The 12,617-nt window shown below is 36.9% G+C and overlaps 1 protein-coding gene across 1 annotated transcript; it reads left to right on the top strand.

Annotated features, from left to right (window-relative positions):
- Positions 1-807: 807 nt before the first annotated feature.
- Positions 808-12,319, top strand: LOAG_08451 (GRP1 binding protein; the record flags this gene model as incomplete). Its single annotated transcript, XM_020447708.1, has 21 exons — positions 808-974; positions 1,542-1,646; positions 1,828-1,912; positions 2,076-2,155; positions 2,387-2,593; positions 2,693-2,837; positions 3,207-3,280; positions 3,720-3,821; positions 3,988-4,138; positions 7,176-7,279; positions 8,624-8,712; positions 8,787-8,914; positions 8,998-9,129; positions 9,258-9,495; positions 9,626-9,824; positions 10,037-10,291; positions 10,610-10,685; positions 10,891-11,091; positions 11,187-11,497; positions 11,719-11,892; positions 12,022-12,319. The coding sequence occupies 21 exons, from the start codon at positions 808-810 to the stop codon at positions 12,317-12,319; spliced, it is 3,321 nt and encodes a 1,106-aa protein (XP_020302091.1).
- Positions 12,320-12,617: the final 298 nt, after the last annotated feature.

Raw genomic sequence — 12,617 nt, 5'->3', positions numbered from 1 at the left:
ACTAGCAGTGTTAAGAACAAAAAGACCTGAAGGAAATAATTTCCAGCGGAAGAAGCATGGGAAAAAAGAGGAGAAGAGGTTAAGAGGTTGACGGAAAAAGGATAGTGGACAAAGGTCAACGCTACAATTCGTTAACGGACGGCAGTATTCATCGCATTGTCCATATCTATTCCTCTTTTCCCTCTATCTCCCCTTCTCTCTCTCTCTCTTTCTTTCTCTTCTCTCTTCTCCCTCGTAACGTTTTTACGGCTGCTCTCTATTGTATCCTTGTGAAAGTGGGGTATCGATCTGTCCTTTTTTTCTGTCTTCTTTTTTGCACGTTGCACTTCGGTTCGGTCTGCTCTGTCGTCCCGTCAATGTCATACTTCCTTGACCAATAGCGAAACAAATAAATAAAGTGATGTTGGCAGTTGTCATTCTGCCAGCTCTGTTGCTGTATTGTGGAAGGTAGAATCACTTATTGAGAGTGAAGGATAAAATTGTAGGATTTCCCAGAACTGAACCAGGAATTCCTGTATTCTGCAGTGGATTAAAATACTGCGGTACACGATGCTGGATAAGGTAAACCAAGAGACAGATTTGACTCCGATTTCCCGCATTAAAAAGACACTCCAAAATTACCTTGATATCACATGAATGATTTATGCTTGACCATGTGGTTGCCTCAATTTCGTGCTAGTACCTTGAAATCCGGTCAAATCCATGAACGGATTGAAGTGTGTTAATTGTAGTTGCTGGACGATATATAAAGGGAGACAAATAATCAGTGCTATTGCTAGTACAGTCCTAAAGAAGAATTTGTTGCAGATGCACGATGGTAAACGTTCCGTAATACATTTACTAGATGGACAACAACTGGAGCTTATTATACAACCACGATTAGTTGTCCATGAATTATTGAATATTATCGCTAGTCATGTGGCCTTGAAAGATGCCGACAAGCAGTACTTTGGACTAGCTTATGTAGATCACCTGTATGTTTGATGTTTATTTTGGTCCATGTTTTCGATCTCAAATATTCTATGCAACAATATCCTTCTACTTTTTTCTCAACTTCAAGAAGCCATACTTACCGTTCCATTGTGATGTCTACTCCGGTGCCAATGGTTAGCTTGAATTGGACTTGTCCCAGAAGCTCGTGGGGAGACTATTATATACCAGCCAATGCGAAACCATCATGTGGAATTCTCTGTCGGCAAATTTAAAACTGGACCGCATCCACTGGAAAACCGATTTATGTGCTAAGTAGTAATTAGACCATCTTGCTGCATGATTTTCATGCTAGTGAGGTGAACTACAAGAAGAAGGTGAAAACAAGAAAATAATTGTGTGAGAAGTAGGAAAGCAAGTAACCGGAGGCAGTATAATCAAACATAATCGATCAAATATGACTGCTTTCAAATCGAAATTAGGAACTGAAGTAGAAGAGAGCTGATTTATGCAGTAAATTGCACTTTTTGTTCGTGGAACTGAAAAGGAAATTGTGTCTGCTAAGTATGTTTGCTACTGCACTCATTGCTTAGACTTTGCAATATTTTCAGCGAACAGTATCACTGGTTGCCCACGGATAGACGGGTCTTGGAATATGAAATCCCTCGAAAATCTCATCAGTTACATGCCGTCTTGGAGTTACACCATAGTGTAAAGTAGGAATTTTGAAGTTAAATGGCACTGTAAAGTAAGTGTTTTGATGACAAGTGATAGCGTAAAGTAAGAGGAATTAAACTTCCAGAGATAATGTTTCTTAATCAAGCAGTGTCAATTTCATCATCAAACAAATGATACTGTTCTTTTTTTTTTTAAACCTTTACATTTATTCCTTTTTAGGTTCTTTGTTGATTCAGTACTCACTCTGTGTCATCCATCAGCTGTTGAACTCTATTTTTTGGAGACAGCCAAGCGATTAGTTAAAGTAAATTCATCTCTATATTGTTGCTCTTACATTTTCATTACTAATCATGCAGATTTTGCACATTAGATTAACGAAAGCTGTTAAATACAGATCAAAAAGCTTTGTTACCAGCTTAGTTCTGCTTTGGGATATATTTGCGCAGGATACTACAAAGCATTTCCAGGGTTTACTGGAATTCACGGATTTGGAATATTATAAGATTGCATCCAGCTTCCTACAAATATATTGTGGCAATTATGTGAGGTAGTGTTTGAGCGTCATACTTTAGCTGATGATGTGATGCTTCTTTAAAAAATATCATTTGATGAAGGTCTTACGTAAATTAGGAACTGTTGAATGCTTTAAGCGTTTTTTATACTGCGCGACACATTTTGTTCATTACGTTTCTAAAATTGTTGACACATGGTAAGGTGAGTCTCGGCAATGACGAGTAAGCAACGGGCATTATTGTTTACTGATTCATGATTTTTTAAGATTTCGGATTAAAATGACAGTTTACGAAAGCGCAATTGATCCAGTCATTTTCAGTGATGAAAAAGCACGATGTGCACTAGCAGAGCTTATACCAATTCCAAGTGGGATACTGCACACATACGATATATCATTAGGGGATGTTGAAAAGAATGTGATCGAATTGTACAAGGATCTCAGTGGCGTGCCTAAAGGAGTTGCAATTCTGAAGTAGTGATTTTTTTATCTTCTCTTTACTAATTAACATTTCAAGTAAACACTGATGGATTTGACACAGATGCATGAATGAATAAGCGATGCCGTTTGCAGCTTTTTACAAACCGCAGAAAGATCTTCAACTCATGGATGTCATTTTTATCAAGTGCGCGATAAAGCTGGCCAGCCGTGGACTGTTGGCATCAGCAACAAGGGGATATTTCAGTATGATCCAGCTGACATCTCCAAACCAAAAAAGGTTCCTACCTACTGCTAATTCATAGTTGTGCGTTTCTTCATTCTTTATTATCCCAGTTTTAAAGTCGTTCAGCATTAACTTCCGTTTCTTAATTGTTCATTGAAATGTGCAGAGAGCAAGCTTAAAATATTCCATTTACTTTTTTCCTCCTGTTTATTAGCAAAGTTTTTGGATTATACCTATGTTTTTCACTTTATCAGTATTTCACGAAACCAACAATTATGCACAGTTGGTAACCTAGCATGCTCATATTAATATGATGCATTTTCTTAACTTCATAAAAAGCGTGACGACATATGTTACAATGCAAGTCATTATGCAAATAGATGCTTTCTGGCTTTTCGATTACTCTTTCGGATTCTGTTTTAGATTTTCAATTGGTCTTTGTTGGACAATCTTTATTACCGGGATCGGAAATTCTCGATCGAAGTACGGAATACGCGGTTGAGTTCTAGAACATATATTATTTTACTTATGCATATTGTTTTATTTGTGGGTTTTTCGTGCGAAGGACCTAGCTCCTAATGCTTCAATTGTTTGTTGCAGAGAAACCTGTGACAAACGGAAAATTTTTGCTTTAAATATATCAAAACAACAAATTACTATTACTACTACCACTACTACTAGTTACTCCTACTACTACTGCTACTATTACTATTACTATTACTATTACTATTACTATTACTATTACTATTACCACTGCTTCTGGTAGAAAGATGATTCTTATGTACCTCATTTTTCCCATTCGGAATTGTGCCTTGTCATTTGATTTCGATTTCAATTTCATGTATCGTCTGTTTCTTACTTTTTTGAATGTACGGATGAGTTCCTTCCTGAAAGTATTAAGTGCCGTCATTTATTGGTGATTTGGAAAATTTTTAGGGTGATACAATCATCCGGCAATGCAAACAGTATTTTGGATAGTACGGGTTGTTTGGATTCAGATGATGAGTTAGCAAAAGCTGTGAGAGATCCCACGACTCAGTAGGTTTCATTTTGAGGAAACAGCAGTGAATCTTTGCTACATTTTCAGACATACAGTATTTTCTTTAGTGATAGGATTATAATTTATTATTTAAAGAAATGTGTGTTAATTAGACCTAGCGGTTTGTGATGTACTTGATTTTAGAAGTGATTTAACTGTTTTTAGAGTGTCTATATCCAGGCGATCAATTGCATCTTCTGCTGTACAAGTACATGCTTTCTACTGTGATACTAACTTTTTGTGCAAAACAATTTGGTCAACAGCAATCTCACTCCATCAGTTTTATTTGGATCAACGGACATGTATTAGTGCCAAGGTGAGTGCAACATCTTCCCACTCAGTATTTTTTTAAAATTAATGAAATAAAATTTTCTCAGACGTAGTCTTTTTAGTGTTGCTTTTATATCCATTAATTTTTCCAAAGTAATGTTGATCTATGGTTATTCTTTCTACTTCCATTTTCGTTGTGATTTCTTTATGCTAACAAGGACAGTGGATTTGTTGTGCTTCTTGATGAGTAGAATGAGTGCGTCGAATATCATTATTTGTGTGTAGCTGTCGCCGTGAATTTTTATTGACGTGTTTTATAATTGATTAGAGCATCGAAGATTAATTGATTAGAGCATCGAGAGCATGTTTTATAATTGATTAGAGCATCGACGTACACACCCAATTCTAAAATCTGTCGCAAATGAAGGATATTCTTGCATTGTACAAAAAAAAATTGGTTTGTTATCATAAAACGGTATGGAAGACTGTGGATGTTAACATTGTATGGTTCTTTCTCCGCGCTAAACTATACAGTAACTTTGAGAGAAAGGGAATGAATATTTCAACCAATAAGCACGTTTTACCCGTTACATATATTTTTGTTAGTGTTTGTATCCGTACATCGCGTCATTACCGTCAATATATTTTATTAACAAAATAAGTCTGTCTATCATATTTTCACTGATTTGAAGCATCCAGTTGAAGTATTTTAAGCTAATATTGTTAACTAACTCATTCAAAATTCCGGAGAACTGATAAAAGTACCGAGGGGAGATATCAAATACTATTTTTTGTATTTTTCCGGTGTTATCATTGCTTTTTTCACACTTTTCTCAAATTCTTGGATTCAGCATTTAATTTTCGAACTGTTGATGGTTGTTGCTTCTCAAATCGTATATTTTAAAGATGATTTTGGTGATTAAAATAGGTAGGATAATCATTTCAGGTAGTAACCAGCGGATAAATTATAAGCAAATTCACGCGGGAATGGGAATCATAATGAATTATATACCGCGATGACTTTCAGTAATTTTAGTAGGACGAAAAGATAGCTGTGTACTGCAGTCCTTTCAGGCTGCGACAGCGAAGTCTGTAAACCATCCCGATAACTGACATGATATGATAGTTTTGTTGAATATGCTTACTGACTGTACTACTTAATCCCAGTAGTAATGTTATATGTTTCGTGTTCCTGTCGACTTACTGAGATTGTGTTGCATTACCTAGTTTTAGTGATATATGAAATAATGCTTGATCGCATTTTTGAGTTTCAGCAGTTATTTGGAATGTAAACCTTCATTTAACATAATGAGTAGGCATTTGAGTGGCATTCACAAGTTTTATTATTGACATTAATTTAATCTCACCTTGGAACACTTACGGTTGTTGTTTCCAATAATGCAAGATTTCATTGGACTCTCTGTAACAGCTATTTCGGATGAAGTGTCAGCCAACTATCCTCAAAAGTATGTTGCGGGTGCTTAATATAGAGCATTTCGCAATATATAAACATCCAATAATTCGAGATACAAATCAACAAAAAAAGGTTGGGGCATTTGGTTGGTTAACGAATAATCCCAATACTCCAGAGAAACCGTTCCATAATCGACCACCCACTCAAAGCAGCAAGTTACACAAGCAAACGATCACTTGTAGAAGAGCGAGTCATCTGCGAAAACAACAACCACCACACTCGGAAACAATAATAGCCCACACAGAGACGATCGTTGACACCATTCTGTCCTACTACACACTGTACCACGCGATACAGTGGATGGTTTTGATTCAATCAAAATTTCACTGTCTCTCAGCCTCTCAACAACACATATATATTATATATACGCACGTAATCAGACGATATATCATACCAGCAATGAACAAAACAATCCAATCGTCCATCGTTGTAGTCAGAAGATGTGGTGCATGTTGCGTTGGTTGCAATCCATGCCATAGCATCAAAATTGAAAATTTTCCTATTGTTAGTTGCCGTGATCATTTGTATGAGGTGAAATAGTTGGCTTGTGGTAAGTGTCTGAATTATTCACCACCAGATCTTCTCCATGCTCCATTTCCTATCGTTAGTTTCTCGATTGTTATCATGATTATGGTGATGTTATAGACATGCTAAGTAGGTGAATAGGTTTTTCTTAGATATACGAATGAGAAAGCCAATAATCTTGTCATGAAAGTTAGCTTGTTGCAAGACTTGAGCTTTTGGTATTGAATAGTGAAAAGAAGAGTTGCCTGAATGGAAATGTGTCGTTGGAAAAGAGTGCAGTTGCTCTTTGTCCCTATGAAAAATTGCGCTTGCCGTCTTTTCCAGACCATTCGTTTTCTACATTTCATTTGAGAGTTTGTTGTAAATTATTTAATTTTACTTTTATGCAAGCAGAACTGTACTAAAAGAATTTACTACGATACCAGACGAAGTTGGTTAGTCGTTAGTAATCTTTATTGGAGTGAGAGAGATATGGATGGAGGGGGGAGAGGGAAAAAGGAGAACAGATGGACAAAGGATTTTCTGAATGAGTTCCACATTTTCTTTGCACACCAAATTTGTTTATTTGTTGTCTTATTTTTCAGCACTTCAGCTTTCCTTTCAGTTGACACGTCATTCAGTGAAATATACTGTACTGGTCTTAATGTGGGGAATGAATTTAGTTTGCGATTAACTGTCAACAGTCCTCATCACAGAGGGACGAGTAAGAGAAAAAGGGAGGAGATAAATGGACTGCTTCCTTAATGATTATCGTTTGCCGAAAATAGTGGTATCTTAGTGTTTAACTCCGCATTCACTATTGTTTCAAATTAGTTTCCTTATACCAAGAAAGCTTTTTCCCGAGGAAAAGTTCTGATGGAGCTATTTTTTATTTCCTTGTTAAGATATATTGTTAAGATATTTCTTGATAGAGAACTTATAATAGCGGAAATGCTACAATCGCTTTTTGGATTGTCTATCGGTCAGATGACAAATGGAGGGGAGGAAATAAGCGGGTGGGGCACTTATGCTGTAACGTTTAAAGATCGATGGCATAATTTGAGGGTGTTACCCGGTTGGATGGATAACTGTGCGTTACTTTCAGAGGATTGTGTCGAATGATCCTGGAGTTGAACTGAAGCAACTGGGCGAGAAGCTTTGTCGTCTAATAAGTCATTCTTCTGTTGCATCGTCACTGCCCTCTTTGAAGTAAGCTTTTTCCGTAATACTGATAAATGACACATGGTACCCTCACAAATATATGACTATTTTGGCTCACTGAAGTAGTCATACATTTGTGAGAATGCCATGTGTTAAATGCGTACAAAATAGATCATCATTTTTTGTTGTTGCATTCATGTTATCAGGTTTCTTCACTTTACCGTCACAATCTGTACATATCATCTGAGAACTTTTCGTACTTTTTTTTTTTCCATTCCTTGATTGCTCCCCTTTCTTGGCTTTCTTGGATTCCAAATATTCACCGAATCAGCGGTGAATATTTGGAATCCATGCTTTAGAATTTGGAATATCCGCAACGACCAATTATGAATCGAAGCCATCTTCAAGACGGAGCCAACCGTACATCCTTTTTAGTTCTAGAAGTTTGTTTTACGCATCGTGGACCTCTGAGATGAAGAAATAATGACTTAAAATCAGCTGTTGAAGCCAATTCATGAAGAATCAAGGTTTGGCGGTAGAAACTTGATTGGAAGTAGTTCATCCAGCGAAGAGAATATTTGGAGCCAATAGATAAAATGACGCAGGATCTGAAGTGTTCTTGGTTCAAAACATCCTTTAACGCTTTGGAGCAACCACGGAATTAATTACAGCTAACAAGTGACTTTTGTGTGATTTTCTGAAAAATACCTTTCTTTGGTCTAGCAAACTTGTACTCATTCCTCTCTCCTTGTCCATTTTTTCGTTTTATTTTTTGATTCTCTAAGGAGTTCCTAAGACAAAAATCCTGCATTCTTTTGCTTTATGAACACGCTATCATTACCTTTTTCAAATAAAATTCTAAATCTATCAACTGTTGGCTTATTGACGAAAGGAATTCTCTCAAACTTTAAAGTAATGGAAGAGCCATGTACCGTACAGATAATTAAACTAAAACTGACAGTACGACTTATTGTATTGCTCAGTGAACCCATCTCCAATCAACTACAACTTTTTCTTGATATTTTCACGCATATATGTGCCAGTATATGCAAAGAAGTATAACAGATTGGAATTGCTTGGAATTTCAGAGGATTTGTGGGTTTCTTTCACAGCCAAATCGTTAGCAGAATTTAGTCAATTTCAATACTGCTTTTGTGGACTAATAATTTATGGCCGGTGTTGATCAATTTTTTATTCGGGAATAGTTTAACTAATGTTCTAAATTACAACATGTTTGCACTATAATATTTTCTGCTGTTTTCATTTATAGGTCTAAATTTATCTCATTCCTTTTTTTTTCGAACTTGAATTTAACTCTTTGAAATTTTATGGCCAATAATAATTCTGCATCGTATCAGAAGTTTTATTATTAAAACATCACTTACCTTGCAGTTCGCTGTTGTCGAATAGTATGCCGTCAGCAAAAGTATCCGATGGTTCTCTTGTTTCACTGTCATCATTGAACGATATTCAAAACCGAGGTATTGTGATGTGAGAACTTCCATTTTTCTGCCATGTGTTTTTATAATTGATTCATCTCAATTATTATTTGCAGAAAAAACACAAGAAGAGAAGCAAAAAGAAGTTGAATTATACAGACAGTTGAAGAAAAGGAAAAATGAACTCGAGGAGAAACTTCTGGCAAAACTTGATGAATTACGGGAAGTGTGCATCAAAGAAGCGGTAAATACTTAGAAACTAGCAAGTTAAGCTGAATGCAACAAATTTTTTCATACTATAGCCTTTAAATTGCCACTGTTTTACAGGAAATCACGGGTGAATTACCAAAAGAGATTTACAAAACGCTAATGCCAGGAGAGGAGGAGCCGAAAGTGAAGCGACGTGTTGGAACAGCTTTCTCGCTCAGCGAAGAAGTTTTTAAGAGACCCATAGATAGTGTCAGTTTTCTACATCTTATTTTTCAGATTTTATTATAATATTGGAATCAACATAGTAATTTCATCGTTGCAGAAATGTTCTGTGTTTGAAAACAACTTCCATGTAAATTTCGTTATGTTATCTTTAGAATGATAGAATTTCTATGCTGGAAGCGGATGTCGAGTTACACAGGAAAATTGTTGCTGCAGCAGAACGTCTAGCTAAAGATAAAACAACCAATAAGTCGGTGAGGAAAAAACGCCAAAAAGATTTGATAGCGGCGACTCAAAAATTACGGGGACTCGAATTTGGTCTCACGCAGCTCCGACTTTCGGCTAGTAAACCTGATGTTAGCAGTTCTACTCGTAATGTTTCTGGAAGTAAAGGTTAATTTTTCTTGCAATTAGTTTTAATCATAACATTGTTCACAGTTATATGATTGCCACTGTACTATTGGTTAGTTTTTGTCGTTTATCATCTGTTTTGATTTATGGCTTATGGGGTTAGAATTTCCAGGACCCTGGCGAAACTGTTCAGATTATCAGATTGAATCGACATCGTTAGGTACTCGAAATGATTCGAACTCACTAATCACAAAATCTTGCCCAGCTACACCACGAGGCTCGTTCCCGGATTTACTAACCTCTACGGAAAACGAACGAAGTGAAGCAGATGATGATGATTATGATGATGATGGAAAGAGGAGAGCGTCCACGTAAAATCGTTTTCATTTAGTTTTGTGCTTCGCTTAGATTTCATTTGAAATTGTAAGTGATTGAAGTCGAACAGAACTAGGTCTAAATAGGTAAAGATCTAATTTCGTGTTAGGGATCAAAAACTGGAATTCTGAGGTCTGAGAAATTTGGGATTTGAATTCGAAGACTTGGAATTTAAGAATTTCATTCACTGAATATATAATATGTTTAGGGAGTGTGTCCAACGATATCCGTCAACATCAACCTGCTCCAGCATTCATTCTGCTCATCATCTCAATAACAATAATGCTTTTCTTACTACTGTTGCCGAATGTGGCTTATCACTTGGGAACCCGTCTTTTGATTCCAGAACTTCAAAGCGTGAACCACCTCCACTTCCTCATCAAACCTGTTATTTTCTTCCTGAACGTGAAATATCCTGGGAGAAGCTGAAGAACCGGAGCGCTGAAAATCATCATACACCAGTGTAAGTCAAGCACAAGGAAAAATAATTGAATTCCAAAAAATCAAGTCGTAGATGACCAGTGTCCGTTAGTTCCTTTGTTCCTGTGGTCATTGCAGCCAGAATGTGGAAAAAGCTAAACCGGTGAGATGATATGACTTTTAGCATTTGCAGTTGCGGTATACATAAACATCTCGCTTTTCGTAACATGAAGACTGTTAGCTGTTATATCATTAGTTTGGGAACTCCTCTTTTGCAATCATTTGCAAACTCTGCAGTTATGAATCCTGCATGGACTGGGTTGGAGCTACACCATTAAATGGAAATAATTTATTGTTTCAGATATGAAAATGTTGGTTATAAGTCGTGTGTCTCTTACAAAAGTTCTTACAGAGAAATGAATTACCCTACACTGAATGTAAGTTACTCATAATATCCTGGCAATAATAGGGCTTTTCAGGACTTTACTAGTTTCTTTCGTTTGCAACAAATGAACTGAGATTTCTTTTTAACCTACGCAGCATTGCCCATACATTTGTAAAATCTATGTAGTGGTGGTTTTTCAGAAATTTTTTTGAATTTGATCCACATTTTTTGGATTCCACTTCAACAATCATATGCAGGACCACACTAATTGCAAAGATCGAGTGCAGCGTGCATTCTCGGATCACGATTTACCAGAACAAGGATCAGTCACAACTAAGAATAGGGATAAATATGAATCTCGAATTAATTACGCTGTTGGGTGCAGTGGATCGTCAAGAAACATTACAACTTACGGGACCGCCTTGAAGCAACCTTCCTGGAAATTCCATTTCGGACAGGTTTTTTTAAATTGATTTCTTCAAAAATATGGGAAATTCTGTCGAAATTTTTTCGAATCTCTTTTAGTGGTATACGAAGGGATGAGAAATTGCAGGAAAATAGCCGGGATCTTTGTACAATAGGAGCAGGAACAGGAAGTAGTGATACCAGTCGACAAGCGGTAATTCAACACCAACAACAGCATGATGAAACCCCATCTTCATCATGTCTTGGATCGAAGGTGATGAATTCCTCATTGGAGACGTATCGGCAAAGTAGCAGTAGTTGTTGTAATAGTCCTCCTGTTACTGGTTTATTGTTGAATGATGGAAAAACACCGCTGCGTTACGCAGTACTTCCGACATCTCGATCATATAACGATGGTTTTGCAACAGCAAGTTTGGACAGACGAGCTATGAAGGAAAGGTTTCTTCTTTGAAATTCAGCTTTCCAAAATTAACATCGGGAAAAAGTGGTAGTTATTGTGTAAGAGTTTGGTCCAAGTTTTACGCAGTCTTCTCTGCATTTCATCGGTTCAAAATCCATTCAACAGTCAAAAAGTCATCAGCTGTAGTGCAGTTTTGATGCCTTTGTAGTTTAAATGCCTTATCTTCAGTCACAGTTGCAATCTATTATTTTCTTTATAGGCAGTCATCCTGTAGTTCCATGGGGTATCACCAGCTCCGATCAACACAACTGGCAGTCAACGATACGGTTCGTGAAATTTGTATTGGTCAACCAGTAACCCGGCACTCACCTCTGAGCACTTCTCGATTCACTACCACTTTCCCAGTTTCTGGTCCTGCTAGTGTAGAAAAGAGGTAGATTTTCTTTCAGTGAATACCTTTCTTTTCTCTCAAATTCCTAGGTTCAGCTTGCCTTTCAAAGCATCTTCATTATCTAGTGCTGAAAATTTCCATTAAAATGTTTCTATTGGAGATTATTTTTAGCAAACCTCTTGTGTCAGCTGATATTCATTACTACCAGCAACGTTCACCGTTACAGCAACGCAACAGTCCGGAACGCAGTGTGACATCACCGCGGAATGTGGTTCAGATTGCCGGATCCTCGTCAAGTTTACGTCCTCCACCACCTGCTTATCCAGTCGCTGTACGAAATGGGATATTTGGTGCCAGGAGTCCATTGGGAGAAGCAATCACAGTACCAACAGAACCCCGAATGGATGCTTTGAAAAATTATTACAAAGATAAAGTGAACGGAAGAAAGAAGAATGCTACAGCTGTTTGAATATGATGCTTATTAATTGTAGCATTATTTCGCCTAGCGTAAAACTGGTTAGCATAGTGATTCTAGTATTAATTGACTTGCACTGCAACGATAATAGATGGCGGATTCATGATCTTTCGAAGCGTTGAATTCATCCTAAGATGACTTTAATGCTCTGCACTGAGCTCAAATTATCTTGCAAAGAATCAACAATATCTAAACAACAAAATGACGTACTTAAAAAAAAGAAAAAACGAGTAAAGAGTGAAGGAAAACTATAGGTCGGGAACGTTGTAGAAGCGAGTGAAATGTGATGCAC

Source organism: Loa loa (assembly GCF_000183805.2).
Source record: "Loa loa unplaced genomic scaffold supercont3.223, whole genome shotgun sequence".
In the NCBI taxonomy this organism is placed as follows: domain Eukaryota; kingdom Metazoa; phylum Nematoda; class Chromadorea; order Rhabditida; family Onchocercidae; genus Loa; species Loa loa.
Note: the sequence above shows the minus strand (reverse complement) of the source record. Positions and strands in the feature narration are given on the sequence as shown.